The 15,924-nt window shown below is 39.6% G+C and overlaps 6 protein-coding genes across 8 annotated transcripts; 2 read left to right on the top strand and 4 right to left on the bottom strand.

Moving 5' to 3' along the window:
* Positions 1-48: 48 nt before the first annotated feature.
* LOC6565867 (protein lin-52 homolog) lies at positions 49-1,133 on the top strand. Its single transcript, XM_001992533.2, has 4 exons — positions 49-179; positions 236-355; positions 426-530; positions 616-1,133. Exons 1-4 carry the CDS (start codon positions 140-142, stop codon positions 765-767), a joined length of 417 nt encoding a protein of 138 aa, XP_001992569.1. The 5' UTR covers positions 49-139; the 3' UTR covers positions 768-1,133.
* Positions 1,134-1,399: 266 nt separating this feature from the next.
* LOC6565868 (forkhead box protein P1) lies at positions 1,400-3,586 on the bottom strand. The gene has a single exon (XM_001992534.3). It carries the CDS (start codon positions 3,208-3,210, stop codon positions 2,407-2,409), a length of 804 nt encoding a protein of 267 aa, XP_001992570.1. The 5' UTR covers positions 3,211-3,586; the 3' UTR covers positions 1,400-2,406.
* A 764-nt stretch (positions 3,587-4,350) lies between these two features.
* LOC6565869 (NTF2-related export protein) lies at positions 4,351-5,048 on the bottom strand. 2 transcript variants are annotated; one of them, XM_001992535.2, is made up of 3 exons: positions 5,019-5,048; positions 4,857-4,943; positions 4,351-4,772 (listed from the first exon to the last, which is right to left on the bottom strand). In XM_001992535.2, exons 1-3 carry the CDS (start codon positions 5,031-5,033, stop codon positions 4,458-4,460), a joined length of 417 nt encoding a protein of 138 aa, XP_001992571.1. In that variant the 5' UTR covers positions 5,034-5,048; the 3' UTR covers positions 4,351-4,457. The 2 variants fall into 2 exon arrangements, with proteins under 2 accessions (XP_001992571.1, XP_032594649.1); XM_032738758.1 differs by lacking the exon at positions 5,019-5,048 and having other exon boundaries at positions 4,837-4,922.
* A 274-nt stretch (positions 5,049-5,322) lies between these two features.
* Positions 5,323-6,633, bottom strand: LOC6566012 (putative glutathione-specific gamma-glutamylcyclotransferase 2). Of its 2 annotated transcripts, none has more exons than XM_001992536.2 (2): positions 6,519-6,633; positions 5,323-6,432 (listed from the first exon to the last, which is right to left on the bottom strand). In XM_001992536.2, exons 1-2 carry the CDS (start codon positions 6,519-6,521, stop codon positions 5,464-5,466), a joined length of 972 nt encoding a protein of 323 aa, XP_001992572.2. In that variant the 5' UTR covers positions 6,522-6,633; the 3' UTR covers positions 5,323-5,463. The 2 variants fall into 2 exon arrangements, with proteins under 2 accessions (XP_001992572.2, XP_032594612.1); XM_032738721.1 differs by having other exon boundaries at positions 5,323-6,435.
* Positions 6,634-6,794: 161 nt separating this feature from the next.
* On the top strand, positions 6,795-8,029 carry LOC6566013. Its single transcript, XM_001992537.2, has 2 exons — positions 6,795-6,924; positions 6,987-8,029. The coding sequence occupies exons 1-2, from the start codon at positions 6,887-6,889 to the stop codon at positions 7,897-7,899; spliced, it is 951 nt and encodes a 316-aa protein (XP_001992573.1). The 5' UTR covers positions 6,795-6,886; the 3' UTR covers positions 7,900-8,029.
* Positions 8,030-8,842: 813 nt separating this feature from the next.
* On the bottom strand, positions 8,843-14,402 carry LOC6566014. Its single transcript, XM_001992538.2, has 4 exons — positions 14,350-14,402; positions 10,141-10,249; positions 9,874-10,065; positions 8,843-9,630 (listed from the first exon to the last, which is right to left on the bottom strand). The coding sequence occupies exons 1-4, from the start codon at positions 14,355-14,357 to the stop codon at positions 9,001-9,003; spliced, it is 939 nt and encodes a 312-aa protein (XP_001992574.2). The 5' UTR covers positions 14,358-14,402; the 3' UTR covers positions 8,843-9,000.
* Between the last annotated feature and the right edge of the window lie 1,522 nt (positions 14,403-15,924).

Consider the following 15,924-nt stretch of genomic DNA (forward strand, 5'->3'; position numbering starts at 1 on the left):
TGCTCATTTTCTCATCGATATATCGTGACACGAATGCATATTTCCTTTCTGTGGCAACGCCAATTTTTTATTGCGGACAAATTTTGTATATGATTCGTACAACCCAATTTTGCTTATTAAATTGTGACTGGCAACTATAATGACTGATAATGACAAATATTTCGAAGCGAGTCCAACAGGTGAGTAATGCAAACAGGTCTAAATACATTTCGCTTTATGTAATATGTATGTGCAGGCTCGGGGACCAAGCTGCAGTCGGACGCCACAGATGCTGCAACCAAAGAAGGCGCCAAAGACGATGACCTGATTTCGCTGGAAACGTTGCGTGAATCGCCAGTGCAGTGGCCAGTGAAATGTGAGTAGCATAAATTTGAAAGCAAATGCACAACTTGATCCCTTTAATCATTTGCATTATTCGCACTTAGTTCCCGGCATGCAGGAATTTCTCACCATGAGCGATCCGCCAGTACGCATGCCGTTGTTTGGCTGTAAAGAGTTCCCGAACCGTGAAAATATGACAACACTTGAAGGTGCGTACACCTAACAGCCTTAACCATGGTCTAGGTCAAAGTTAGCTTTGTTTTGTAACTTGTTTACTAATGGCAACAATTACAGAATTTGCTACCATGACCCGTGAGCAGGTGATCGCCAAGGTGAAATCAATGCATGATGAGATCTACAACTTGGGGCAGCGTGAGTCCATAGAAATGTCGCGCGGCAAACTGTTGGGCATCTTTAAGCGGAATTCGCTGAGTCCAAGAAAATGACGCATATTAAATTGTTGGGCATCGTTGTTCGGGCTCCTTTGACCAAAGCACAACCAATGAGAGATTGATTGAAATTAAGCGGCTCGTTAAGATGTCGTCCTAACTTTCTGTGAATAATTCCATATAATTTTATTAGCTGCTTGTTGTACTTTATGGATACCGTCCCTCAGAATTGTGGATTAATAACCAAAATGATGGCATATTTAATGCATGTCTGTGAAAAATGAAATTAATTATTATTTGCGTATAATTTGCTTATGTGCTTTATGCGTTTTATTTATGTTCCTATGAAGTGGGGTCTAATCACCAAATTTATTGCATACCCTATGTGTATCTCTTAAAAATAAAAATCATATTAATAAGCGAGTAATTTTTGTATAATTTCTTTTACACTATTGAGCTATTTATAATTTATATATAGATATTTTAAAACAACATTATATATAAGTGCCAGGCTTGAAATTCTGACTGTCTATCGCTAAATCAACTTTGTTTTGCAAAGATATCTTAACTCACCAGTTGTGATTGCTTTAATGATCCTTAAACTTTTACCAAAACTAACTATTGAAACTAAGATGTCTGAGAGTAAAAAACAAAAGATTTATGCTAGTCAACAATAAATAACATTTATTTCGATTAAATCATCGTTGTGATATACATGCATATAGAGTCTACATATAGTTATATATATAGTATTTCAGTTAAATTTTTATTTGGTACCAAAAGGAGCAGCTGATTGAGGTTGACACTGACTATTCTGAGGAGATTGAGAGAGATGTGTTGGAGAGTTAAATGGGAGGTGAGGGAAGAAAGGTGAGGTGTTGTGAAGTGAAGTGAGGAGAAGGCACAGTTCTTATAAATGCCGATATGCTTAAATCAACAAATTGTAAATTTATCATGTGTTTTAGGTGCAGGTACCGTTATGTGCCTAATATATATTACTATATACAATGGTTGCTCATCAATTATTAATTTTTCAAATTGATATCGTCATTTTTAGTGTCTTCAAACAAAAATTTGTAATGACCAACATTAAATTTGTTTTAAACAAAATCCTTAAAATTACATACCATAGTATATATATTTAAATATGCAGATTTTTTAGTGGTAGTATAATCCTTTTTATCCGTTTAGTGTAGCATAATAATATTATTTCCAATTAAATCTGATTCCCTTATTTTTTAAATACATTTATATCGCAATTTCGAAAATCATACACACATAATCAATAATTTTAAAATATTAACTACATTAATCATAAGTATTCACACAGTTTGAAACTTTAAATTATAGTTAGGATCCTATAAGAATTATCTTGAAAACTGTTCAATTTAAACTATAGTAATACATAATTAATGTGTCATTGTATTATATATTATATTACACCACTCAAAATAAAAACTCTATTAATTATTAGTTTTAAAAATTCAAAACGGAGTTTTTTTCTTGGAGCAACCACTATATTTATCGTGTAATATAATGGTATAGTATTATTATAATATGCATATTATTCTTAAGTGAATTTTATGAACACACACACACACACACAACATATTTTGCAATACGTGTGCATGTGCTATGATTATGTTTATATGGGGAGCATGGATGTGCCTCGGTTCCTGTTACCCGATTCCCGTGTCTATTCCTGCCACTGCATGGCGAATCGCTGCTCGAAAGTGATGCGATTAAAAACACCGACATCGGCCAGTTGCATGGGATCGGTATGATAGGCATAACGTCGTATGTCGACCATGGCCACATCGAACATCTGCTTCCAGCTGGTCAAATCCGTTACGCTCATATGGATGGGCAACTGGGGATCGGGGATATCAATCGCTGCCTGGAGACGATCAAATGCCTCGGCTATGGGCCCCACAGATAGATTCACCCAATATTCGGCCGGAAAACGTTTATTCTCACAGAATGGCGCTCCCTTGCGCATGATGAAGACCAGCATAAGGATCTCATACCGCTCGGAGCTCTCATAGAAGCGCTTCGTGCGCGTCTTCTCCACGAAATCAATGAGTAAAATCAATGGCGTATAATTCTGTAGATGCATCAACAGCTCACGATCTGTCCATAGATAGCGACTCGATTTCACATTCAACATGCTCATGTTGGTCGACAACTGATGTGGATGTGCATGGGGATGTTGTAGATGTGGTTGTTGTGGATGATGCTGCTGCTGCTGCTGTTGTTGTTGTTGTTGTAGATGATGTTGTTGCTGTTGGGGTTGATGTTGTTGCTGTTGTTGTTGAAGATGTTGCTGTTGCTGCTGTTGTTGTTGCTGTTGTTGCTGCTGGTGCTGCTGCTGCTGCTGGGTCGTTATTGCTGGTGGTAGAGCAATGCTGCCGGAGAGAGTATTCGATGCACTTTGCGTTGGCATATCGACGTGAATGGCGATGCCGCCAGTTTGTCTAAGGCAGCCAAGTTCCTCGACCATGTACAACGACGTCAGAATGCAATTGCTCGCCTTTTCCGAATGGACTGTTGCTGTGCGGCTCTCAACTAGGCCAAGGCCGGTCGCTTGTGGGTGGTGGTGTCTCGTGGTGGGTGGTTATGGGTCGCACCTCGAATTCCTTGTGCTCGCACTCAACCTTCTCCACTTGTTACTCACCGCACAATCGACTGGATAATTGCGACAATTGACAGTATGCACTATTTCTAAGCCATTTGTGTGCCACTTTGAAAAATTAATTATAAATGCTCGGTGACCAACAACGGCTATAATAATAATCACAACAACACCAAGAAGGGACAGCAACAAACTGTGGCTGCTCCACGGCTGGCGCGTGCTGCCAGGACGATTGTTGTCACGCGAGTGTGTGGCCAGAAATAGACGACGGTGCATGGAAGGCCCGAGTGCAGTTGGCAAAAAACAAAAACAAAACAGCAACAAGAAAGTGCAACTTGCTTTGGCACAAAGTCGAATTAGATATACACTCATAAAACTCATTGCTGCTGAGCTTGCCTAAGATAACTTGATAAAAAAGAAAACTAAATACATAAATAGCTTTCAATATAGTGGCCAGATCCGGTTCATTCCAACATTTGATTCAAGTTAAGGAGGTTAAATAAAAAATGACTTTAACTTTAAAAAGTTATCATTGAATTTGATGAGTCTACAAACTCAAAGTAACTGCAACTTTGGGCAAAATGTTTTACACTTGGTCTTAGTCACGAACTTCATGAACAACTTGTTGTAGCTTTTGTTAGGGTATCACACAGAGAGAGGAGAGATAAAGAGAGAGAGAGAGAGAGGCGAAAGCATCTATCGGCTGGCACGAGTTCTTCGTCCTTCTCTGTACAGCTCAGATGTCGTATGTAGTGGGAACGTGAGTGCCTAAGTGGCAGGATAATGGCGATTCTATAAATACGACAGCAACTATTTACAATTTCTGAAAGTCCACACATCTAATACAAAATGAATGATTCATAAAACTTAAGGTTTTCACCTCTTTTATATTTGTTGGCAACGATTTTTGATTAACAAATGAGCATTTCTTCATTTATTTTCTTTTTATTAGAAAACAAATATATAGCATCCACGACTTTTGGCGCAGTAAAGCTTAAAAATTACATCTAAATTTAAATGTGTTGCCTAAATGACTTATATTTGTGAGCTTCAGTGCGCACATCTTAATTTATATTTGTGTCATTTACTTTAAAAGTATTTCGTATTTATAAACGTCAATTGGGTAATGGTTCTTGCAAACGATAACAGTCGGAGGCGATTTTCCATTTATCATTCTCAGCGGTTATAACGAACGACTGCTGGAAGTTGCGCTGCGATTGATCCCCATATTTCACCGTTCCACTGGCCAATATCACATACGTTGTCTGACCACCGACGGCGGCGTCCAGCACCGGCTGTGAGTCCAACGTCGTCAGCTGATGACGCGACGATGGCAATTCCAAAAATGTACGTTCAATATTCTCACGTCCCTGGGCACCGTTGCCATTCCAGCTTAGATTCGCACTCTCTATGTACAAACGACCCATTTGCTGCAATCACAAAAATAAGTTGAGTTGTATTTTGTTTGCAAATTTGGAAATTTCACAAATTTACCAACTGGGGCTGTTGCTTACATGGCGGCGATTGTCCAAGGTGGCGTAATACAAACGCGTAAAGTCCTCAGCCGTTTGACAGCACGTCTCCACTTTGGTTTTCAGTTCCTGTAAAAATGATTTGCGCAAATAATGCAAGGGATTTATTTCAAAACGAAATACAAATTATAATTTGGCACTCACGTTGTTCATCGCCATCGCTCGATTCGATTCGAAATAGGATAGACGACACTGTGTGCGAGGGCTGCAATTGACACATATCGAATGGCAACGGATCATTCGATATCTATCGATCATCACGTGAATGAATTTCCATTCACAATGCATACTTTTTGGCTTCTCAATTAATAGGCGGCAAACGGATTTTGACTCACAGCTATTTACAAAAGTAACTCATGCAAATCCTTACAGATTTTCAGAGCACCGTTAGACGACATAATCTATCGATTGTACTTCCATCAAGAATTTGAAACATAACGGAAATGTGTCGATGTCAAAAAATCGCAATTTTTAATTGTTTGTTAACCAATTCTGCTCGTTTTTGATATTTACAGTGACGTATTTACTTAATAGGCTGCACACATATTTATATTTATATATCTTACAGATTTATGCAAATCCTAAACGGTCAGGAGCTTTGCATCTGCTGCATCTCCCGATTAAGGAATCTTTCCCGCCAACCAGAACGTTGGCAGGCCACATGCAACGCCTCCAATCGCTCCGCTATCTGCTCCAATTGCAACGGTGCATCCGCAACCGCATCCACATCCGCATCCGTCAAGGCTTGCGTTAGAATACTCGTTATCTCTCTGGTCAGGGCGCGCTCGAGGAGTGTGGGCTCATCGCTTTGAATGTGTCGTTGCACACAGTCGACCAGTTCCTCGAGATGCTCGTCGATGGCATCGGGGAAGAGTTGATGCATCGCAATCGATAAATTAAAGAGATACTCCCGATTGGGTCCACTGGGCCCGGCCGAGGTGAAGATCTGGCGGGCAATGCACGGCACTTGCCACACGTTGCCCGCATAGGAGTCGTTCGCCTGCGTCGCCACATACATAATCACCTCGATGGGTGTCCTCGGTGCGGCGGTGTGCGGATACTCGTGAAATTCCAGGATGCAACGCTCGTAGCCGTTCTTTTCGCGATAGTCGAGATGACCGAGCACCTGGGATTTTTGGGCGGACGCAATGCGATAGGCGACGCCATACACACGATCCCTGGATGCATCGCCGGGCAGCAGGGTGACGACTCGACCCGGTTTCTCTGGTATGCCGCGATGATCGATACTGTGCTGATAGAATCTTCGTTTGTAGCCGCAGACGAAACCACGACGTCGATCAATATATGGAAAGTCGGCCTTCCACACCAGCGAACCGTAGCCAAAGATCCACACATCGTCCGCAGTGGGTGCGATGCTCGCCTCCATTTGATTGCTCGGCTGCGCATCGAAGCACTGCAGCAATTTGGCATCCGACTGCTGGGGCGTTTCTTTGGCTAGCTCAGCGAAACAATGCCCATAAATTTCAGTGGCTATCGCAGCAACTTCCGGCGACTTCAGATGGCTGCCAAATCGTAAGTTTTGCAGCAAACGCAACATCTGCTTCCAGAGCGCAATCCAATTGGGTTCGTATTACAAAAATAAGGCAAATCAAAAGCGAAAACCAAAAAAACAAAACTATTTACCATTGTGGACTATTGAATATTGTTTCCAGGCACCGATAATGTGTTGTCGAGGCAGCGAAGCAAAAATGACTACACAAAATTTCGTTTAAGCCATCAGCTTGTCATTTGCCGCGGCATTGTTTCAATAAACAAGATATCATAAATAATAATATCAATTTCAAGTGGAAATGTTGTAAATATAACTTAATTGGGTCTTATCGAATATGTTTACATATCGATGGTTATCGGTTGCAATCGCAGCTGACAGCTGACCACTGTTTAACAGCTGTGCGCGCTGCCACAGTAACAGTAAACGGAAACGTAAACAAACCAATATTCCGATTTTTTTCTTCGTTTTAAATTTTTATTACTTTGCCAGAGCATTCGACATGGAGAAAATGTATGGCAAGGACGATCGATCCAAGGAGTAAGTGACACGTAATCGCTGCCCAAAACAAATGCACTGCTAAATATCCAAATTTTTACTAGCAATCGCAAGAATATGAAGCAGCACAAATATTACAATAAGCAACAGCAACAACAACAGCAACAGCAGCAGCAACAGCAGCAGCAGCATAATCGTGGAGGAAACACCTCCTCCAGTTCACCACAGACGACAGCGATGCGCAGTATTGTTGATGTGGCCGATTCGAGCGATGAGCCGCGATTCGCTCGCAAGGGTTGGTCAAGCGGCACCCGTTCGATTGCCCCGCAGAAGAATCGCGATATGCTGGACACACTGCCCGACGAGGACACCACCGATATGGATGTGGACGCACATCTGGCGGATGGTACACCAATCGATGAGAATGCACGCGCACAACTCCGTGCCGGCGACTACAAGCAGATGTCGCAATTTCCCAGCATGGGCGGCGGCCACTTCACCTTTGGCGCCGAAAAGGAATGGAACAACATTGCCGAGGGCCAAACACAGTTGCACACAAAGTCGGCGCGGAGCTATTTCACACTCAATCTCAGTCTGCTCAATTGCGGGCTGCAGACGATACCATTTTACAAGCGCATGGATTATGCCACCGACATGTTTACGCGCCAGCAGATTGCCGCACAAAATGAGGCAGCGGAGCGCGCAGAGCGCGTCTATATGGATCGGGTGCTGCGCGAATCGAATGGCAATCGCACGCCTAGCGCCACCAAATCACGTGGAAACTCTGCCAAATCCACAAAGGATGTGCAGCCAGCGGCGGTGGCGTCACCTAATAATGCACCGCCCGATGAGCTGGATGAGCTGCTGGCGCTGACCGAAATCTCCCCGGCAGCCACTACAAATGCTGGGCAAACGCTGGGAATTGCCGCTGTTACGCCGGTGGTGCAACCGGCAACGCCAACGAGTGCCACCAAAAACGATGTCGAACAGTGGCTGGACAGCGTCCTCGACGAGTGAAATGTTATTTGAAATGTATTCTGCCTCAGCTCACGCATTTAGCCAGCTTGATTAGCTATTTGTTGCATGCAGCATTGAAATTTCAATAAATAGAAGGCAAGTGCTTAAATTGCCGTTACATTTGCCATTATCTGTTTAAATTCAGCTTCGATCAGCAGACACCAAGCAAATACATCGAATATGCCATTTGTAAAAACATTTATTATTATTATTTGATTATAATCGATTATGACATCTTGTTGAAGAAGGAAAGCAACGCATTTCACCATCGGGCTATAAGGAAAATAAGAAAATCGAGAAGCTGATGCGAAAATTGGTTTTTCAGGCACTAAATATTTAGTAATCCACTCAAAATCGACTTCATCAGAAGTTTTTCTAGTTCGCAAATAACTCTAAGAATTTAATAAATCATTTATAGTTGTCCTTATGCTATTTGAATGTGACATACAAAGTTTTATTCCGACGTGAGAGCAGTCAGTCTCAAGCGATTTGTCAGCCACAACTTAAGCATTATCTTGGCAACTTACTAAATTAACTATGATATGGATTAATGCTATTTATCTTTAAATATAAGTTAGCTTAAAGTTGTACACGACAAGTTGGCTTAATATGAATATAAAAGAAAGAAAAGAAAACGACGATGGAAATATTGAATAGAATATTACTTAAGCTGGAAGGATGGGCAGCACTTTATCTCTCCATCGTTAAGTGCTGCCCATCATTACAGATTTGGCAATCTTTTTTGCTTTGTTCTTTTTTAATTGGACATTTTTAAAAAGCGCAAATTGACAAATTGTGCTGACGAATCCAGGAAAACAACAGCTTATTTAAAGATTACAATTATGTGCATATTACGCAATTGTGTATATAAAATATATATTTACATATACATTTCGTCATGAAAGTGTTTTTACACACGAAAAAATGAATCTTTTCCCATTTCTTTTGTAACAAAAATGTGGTTTATATTTTCTTATTTGTCTACAATTTTGCGGGGAATATGAAAAATAACTGGTTATCTTTTTTAAAATAATTTTGGAATGAAGCAGGTTCTTTTGCGGCACATTCTAATTGGTTGACTTTGTTATTTATGGAAAGTGCTCATAAAAACCAATCGAAGTTATCGTCGTGATCCTCGTATTGGTGATCAGAGACACAGCCATCCGCATCGCAATCGGGCTGATAATAGAGTCGCTGATAGAATGCAGATAAATGGGAGTGGACGAGTTTCATCACCTCATAGGATATCTCCAGGATGACCATGAGGTCCTGGCCATGGCCATCCTGCAGCTGCAGCTCATAGCGCAACTCCTCGCTGATGGCGGTTAGCCAGCGGAAAAGGACCGCCGCATCCGATTCCGGAAATTCGAGCATCTGCTGCGGCAATCCCATCTCTAAGCGCAACTTCTCCGTGCAGCCATAGGGTCCAATCAGCAACAGGGCGCCAATGATGCGTACAATCAGATTGAGCGATTGCGGATAGTCCTGCAAGTAAAGCAGTGGATTGACCATGGCAACTGCCATCATTATATCCGGATAGGCACGCAGGCGATATGTGTCGAAACCCAAATCGGTCAGATTGTCGAGCATGGCCCACAGCAAACAGGTGCAAACCAGTTGGGCCATTGTGCTCAACGGACTCGCAATGCGGCAGCAGTTTATGGTATTCAACACATGCTGCGAATCATTTAAATCCAATAAGCACAGGATCTGTGTGCACAGTTCATGCACCTGCAACAATAAAAAAGGATTCATCAGTTTGTGCTAAGTCTGCAGTTACAATCTCTTAGTTTGAAAGCTATCTTGATGGTGTACAAAATATACCCATTGCCAGTCATTAAACCTGCCGAAGTTACCCGAATCTGAATCATGAATATATATCAAAAATGGCTACTATAATCATATTTGATTGACTCAGTTGGAGTCGATATTGAAATCCTTTCTAGCCGTTTTCTTTTATTTCTTGGCACCCACATGCTTATCCTCGGTGCAGGCCAAGTAGTCGAAGCAGCGCTGTATGAACTTCATTCGCTGCATCTGAGTGCTATCCAGATCGTCATGATGCAGCATGTAGATCATTATGCCAGCCACATGGAGACCAGCCAACGTCTGTACTCCAAAATCGATCTCCTCGCGTGCCATCAGTTGCATGAAGCCATCGATAAGCTGTTGATAAATGAAACCCACACATATATATACATATATATTATAACTATATTTGAGCCATTTATACACACTTACCTCCAGTACATTGTCGCTGGTGTGGATAAACTGAGTTATATTCTTCAGCTCGGATTGGCTTAGAATCTGACGCAGCTCCTCAATGGCGAAACCCTGCGGACGCATGCTTCTGCGAAAGAAATTGTTTCGCTAATCAATTGAATTGGTTTTTCTGTGTCGACGGCAATTACTAAAAGTTCTTTGAACATTACAAACTCGAATATTTTAGTATCTAAATTCTGATTGGTAAATGCGTCTCTGTTATGTATACATATATGCACACTCAACAGTTTCAGTTGGCTGCTATTGCTCTGTTAATAAGCAACTAGTGCAGACAACTTAACACTGCTTACAATTTCGAACGGACAACGGCAATTTTAATGAGCAGCAAACCATTTTCTTCACATGCTACTTGTGGTCGGCCATATTTTGTAGTTGTTGCTGTTGTTGTTGTGATACTTGGGTCGGTTAAGATTTTGCAGTTTCTTGGGCCGGGTTGAGAGCAGCAACAGTAGAAATCAGTGATGCAAAAGCCGACACATGCTTGCATATGTACTTGCGTGTGTGTGTGTTTGTGTGTGTCCTTGTGGTGCATAGAGAAAGCAACTGGCAAAAATGCAAATGCACGCGCGACTCGCACATTTTAGCATAAAAGTTGACGCCTCCGCACCACCCCAGCCACCCACCCACACACACACTCAGTTGCGCTGGCAGAAGTTTCTTTGCACACTTGGAAGTATTTGCTCATTATGCATTCATATTTTGCAATTACTTGCCTCGCACACACACACACACACACACACATACATATGTAAACTGTGGAACGACAGCTAAAAGCGCAAGTGTGCGTAAGAGCGAAAGAGATGAACAGCAGCAGCAGCAGCAGCGAGGCCAAATGCGGACTGTTAACGAGCAGCGGCAACTGTTAAGTTGCTGACAGCGAATGCTTGTGTATGTGTGTGTTTGTGTGTATGTGTGTGTGCTTGTGTGTGTTTTGAGTGTTTTTCTTCCTTTAGCTCGGCCTTTTTCCTTTTTTTCCAGCCGTTCTGCTGCTGCTGTTGTTGTTGTTGTTGTTGTTATTTAGCATTTGGCCCATTTGCGTGCAAAGAGCAGGAGGCGAAACGAAATTTCATAGAATTTCCATATTCAGATTTTAATTATGCAGCCGCATGAAAAGATTAACAACTTTTGCAAAAGACGACAGCAACTGCAACGGCAACTGCAATGGCATAGCGCATTGTGCATTTTAGATTTTAATTATGCATATTTTTCAAAGGCAGCCAACGGGCAAAACCAGCAAAAATGCAGAAACGAACTCATCAAATAAGTATGGCACCTAACATCTCTTCAAATGTTCGCCTAAATACCAAAATTCATTTGAAATTTTTTATATTATTTTATTTGATTTATTTTTAAATCTATTCCAATCTATCCTGTCATATATTTAAAACTTTTGCCAAGTACTTAACATCCATTAATGTATTAATGTTTAACTGACTTCCATGCAGAATGAGTTTTCATAATTTCTTAATTACATTTTACATTTGCAATCTCAAAACACCAAGCATCCAATATATATATAAATAATCTATATATAAACAATCAAAGAAAAAATTAAACACTTGACTGGCAAACCTTATGGGACAATTGGGAACGTTCTTCACAGGATTTCAGCGCTAATGAAATCGTCCGAACTAAACCGATTTTTATGTGTGATAAAAAATGTTTTAATGCAAGGTGCAAATAGCAAATAGGGTTGCAATTACCAATCTCTTGCACAGATTGTGATTAGTGACAATGCGCTAGCCAATTATGCAAATCAGCTTAGTCCTATAAGGGCTACTACTTACAAAGATAACTTACAATACCAGACTATCAACAATTGTACTACAAACCTGATCACAATCTCAAAAGCTGAATAAGCGCAGAATTACGCCCACTGTTCACAAAGTTGTCGTCGCAATCAATTGCCAACTGTATTTTCACTTCAATTAGATGACATAAAAGCCTCAAATTAGCGGATGGGTTTCAAAGCACCCCCATCCCTTAATGCCACAAGCCTACTGAAATTGAAGAGTGTCAAGTGTGGCCCGAAAAAAAAACAACAACAACAACAATCATAACGATAATATGCATAATAACCATTTGCTGATGATGATGTTGATAAGTAGGAACTACCCTTTTATTAGCCAGCTTTTTTTTTGTATTTGTTGCTGTTCTTGTTGTTGTTAGGGGTGGGTCCTTGTTGTTGTTGCTGTTGTTGTTGTTGCTTTGCAGGGCAATCTGTAAATTTTACGCCTAATTTAAGACAAATTGTTGACATACACTCGCCACTTTTGTGGTTACAGATGGGTTTTTTGGTTTCGGCTTGCACTTCAAAAAAATATATGCTCTTACATTGTGAAGAAGCCAAGTAATTATATAGTATCTAAATTAGACTGCTGCCGTATATAATAAAATCAGATATAACAAAAATATAATGAAGACAATATTAAAACGAAAAATACGAGAAAAGTTAATGTTTACATATGAAACTAAAAATGTTGAATTCATCAATGAAACAAATCAACAAAATAGGAAATAAATCTATTTTATATTTCCACTTACTTTATTTTCTTTGTAGAATAATGCAAACTATTTTTGGTTTCCAAATTATGGGGTAATTTTTCTCTGAGTGTGGGCACAAAAGCCAACAGATTTTCATCTCATTATGCGTTGATTTGTTGGGTTCGCCACTGTTTTTGGCTGTAGGCGTTTTTTTTTTTTTTTTGCTTTTTGCTTTTTTCTATTTGTTGTGTTTTGTTTAACTAACGAAGTTTGAACAACATGAAAATAATACAGATGAGAAACGACAGGACAGATGACTGTCAAGGAGGGATAGCAACTGCCTCAAAAACTCGACTTCAATTTCAAATTATTTAAACTGGCATAAATTGCCAATTAGCTTACATGCCTTCCCTCTCTCTCACACACACACTCTCTCTTTCTTTCTCTCTCTCTCTCTCTCTCCCTCTCTCTCTCTCTCTCTCTCTCTCTCTCTCTTTGAGCGTAAACATTTATTAGTATAAACAAAAGACACCGTTTAAATGTCCATCTAAGCACCAGAAAACGATACCGCAGACAATTTGTTTATGCTTTGGTTTACTCCGGATATATATATTGGAATACAATACTTGTCTCATTTTTGCTGACTTCTCAATTTTATTTCGAATTGATGCAATTTCAATGGCATTGAAGTTGAAATTATATCAACTCTTAAATACGAAGCACATGGCATGAAATAAATCGATGATTGACTGAAACAAATCCAGGTTTTAAATGAAATATGGGCATTTATATTTACAATAATATAATAATAATAATAATTATAAATTGCTGTAGATATATTTTTCAATAAGAGTTCAGATATTCCGAGTTTTCCAATCCATATTTAAGCTATAAGTATGGAATATAGTAAAGTCCATAAGAATAAGCTGTAGATAGGGAGATCATTTATCTGCGAAAGCTGAAAGCTCAGCCCCACAAATGAAGTTAACCAAAAATAAGATTATATCTGTTAATATTACATTCAGATATTTTGAGCTGATTGATGTTGTCATCTATTGGGATAAGATACGATAAGAGCACGACTCGATATCTGTCAGCCAACATCTGGTTTACAGAGAGTGTTCGTTCCATTAAGAACTTATTATAGATATAGATCAAGCTCTTGTTTATGTTTTCTCATAAATCCGGATTTTTGTTAGCGGTTCTTACTCAACATCGGATATAAATCGCTGCATTTTCAAGTTACCTTTATCGGCTCCCATTGAAAGGTAGATATTTTGCATGAATATTTTCTCATATGTCTGTTAAAATTTGATTAATATACAAACTGCCTTAAACAAACACATCGTGCAGTCTGCTCGAGTATTTCAATTGTGGCTTATACAACCAAAAAAAAATAGATAATGTTGTGTTTATTTTACAGATTGGTAATCAAAGAATTGCAATCCATATTGATTAGTATCGATTCGGAGACTTTGCCGTTCATCGATGCGAAAGAAAGTACATTGAATTAATTATACCGATCTCTAGGACTGAGATGACATATGTATATAGCATATAGCATATACCATATACCACATAACAAATACTGTATACTAAACAAACACCTTTAACAATACACAGTAGTAAAATATTAAACTAAAGCCCTGCTCAATAAGTTGAAAAGGTTTTCAGTTAGCTTACGGTTCCATTATATTGCTGATATCTGATATCACTGCTAAGCTTATCTGTGGCACTTCACTTTAACTGCAAATTTCGTTTGTGTTCCACTTTAAGCCACGCACGACAATCAACTGAAAGTGCGAGTTATGAATGAGTCTGAATCTGACTGCAACTGAAGGCAACATCGAACAAGTCTTAACGGTTGATTGCAACAGATCGTTGCAACTTATTGACAACTCAAGTCGATTGTGTACATATACATATGTATTTTATACATATATGTATCTTCATCTGCTCGGAATAAGATACAAATATGGTTGAAATCAAAGGCATCTAGCTTTCATATCCTTCAGGAATTCACAGTCATCAGATTTTCAAATATCTTTTGATAAGAGTCTAAAACTATATATTCTCTTCTATTTTATTATAGTTGAGTGAATTTTTGTAAGGTCTGGCTATGTTTTATCAAAATAGTAACTTGGTCTTGGTAAGTTCACAAATATTATGCCCATTAAAACTCCACTCATACAAAACATATATATACGCTAAAGAAATAGCTCCAAGTTTAATACTCTTCTTGAAATTGACAACAACAATAAAATAAATAAAAAATAAAATAATAACAAGTGTAAAAATAGATTAGCATTTCTAAATAATTAGTCGTTAGTCGACTATTCCCACAAATAAATTATTAACTTGCAATTTAAAGACACTTTCTGCTCAAATTTTAACAAATAAAACATTTATCGATATATATATTTATATATATATATATAATATATAAATATAAAATATAAATATATATATAAATATATGCTTTTAAATGTGGTTCTTGGAGCTGGCTTTGCCATATAAAACCCCTTTCAATTTCTGTTTACAACAGCAGAAGTTAGCATGGAAATGGAACCCTGCCTCCTCTCGGGCACTCCATGTTGAACAACCACCTCATTTGTGGCCTTTGTGCGACAGACACAAGATGTGATGCGAGATGATAATGCGACAGATTATGCCATCACCCAAAACACAACAACAACAACAGCAACAACAACAAGAAGCACAAAAGCCAAAGGCACTTGACTTTCGACGGAGACTTTTAGTCATAAAGTTGTCAAGGCATTGGAGAGGGGGTGTGAAGGGAGAAGGGGGTGGGGGAGGGGGGAACTGGGCGGAGGAACCTTTGCTTGTTATTGTGCTCCTGTTGTTGTCCTGCTCGGTTGTCTTCCTTGGGTTGGTGGTGCTTGGTGGTTCGGTGGTGGGTTCCTGTTCCAGTTACGGTTTCAGTTTCATTTTGTGATTAAAATGTTTGTCATTATCCGTTTGGAAAAATGTTGCAAATTGTGTTTGTGCCGCGGGGCGTGCGGAACACTTGTCATCTCAGTGTTGATGATGATGATGATGATGATGATGCTGTTGATGATGATGATGATGATGATGAATACATGGTGGTGATGTCACCATCGTTAGCACTGCAAGCAGCTGACTAACTGATTGTCTTGTGTGTGTGTGAGTGTGTGTGGTGTGTGTGTGGTGTGTGTGTGGTGTGTGTGTGGTGTGTGTGTGAGTGTGTGTGAGTGGATATGTGAGTGTCGCAGTTGC

Source organism: Drosophila grimshawi, unplaced genomic scaffold (assembly GCF_018153295.1).
Source record: "Drosophila grimshawi isolate 15287-2541.00 unplaced genomic scaffold, ASM1815329v1 contig_848, whole genome shotgun sequence".
NCBI lineage: Eukaryota > Metazoa > Arthropoda > Insecta > Diptera > Drosophilidae > Drosophila > Drosophila grimshawi.

Bases quoted from the DNA above. Each gene is read 5' to 3' on its own strand.
- LOC6565869 (XM_001992535.2), bottom strand. The intron at 4,773-4,856 runs GTAAGCAACAGC...TTGTGATTGCAG, and splicing joins CCTTGGACAATCGCCGCCAT to CAAATGGGTCGTTTGTACAT.
- LOC6565868 (XM_001992534.3), bottom strand. From the start codon at position 3,210: ATGGTCGAGGAACTTGGCTGCCTTAGACAAACTGGCGGCATCGCCATT.
- LOC6565867 (XM_001992533.2), top strand. From the start codon at position 140: ATGACTGATAATGACAAATATTTCGAAGCGAGTCCAACAG. The intron at 180-235 runs GTGAGTAATGCA...ATGTATGTGCAG, and splicing joins TTTCGAAGCGAGTCCAACAG to GCTCGGGGACCAAGCTGCAG. The intron at 356-425 runs GTGAGTAGCATA...ATTCGCACTTAG, and splicing joins AGTGCAGTGGCCAGTGAAAT to TTCCCGGCATGCAGGAATTT.
- LOC6566013 (XM_001992537.2), top strand. From the start codon at position 6,887: ATGGAGAAAATGTATGGCAAGGACGATCGATCCAAGGA. The intron at 6,925-6,986 runs GTAAGTGACACG...AATTTTTACTAG, and splicing joins AAGGACGATCGATCCAAGGA to CAATCGCAAGAATATGAAGC.
- LOC6566014 (XM_001992538.2), bottom strand. The intron at 10,066-10,140 runs GTAAGTGTGTAT...ATTTATCAACAG, and splicing joins CCAGCGACAATGTACTGGAG to CTTATCGATGGCTTCATGCA. The intron at 9,631-9,873 runs GTGGGTGCCAAG...TTATTGTTGCAG, and splicing joins CCTGCACCGAGGATAAGCAT to GTGCATGAACTGTGCACACA.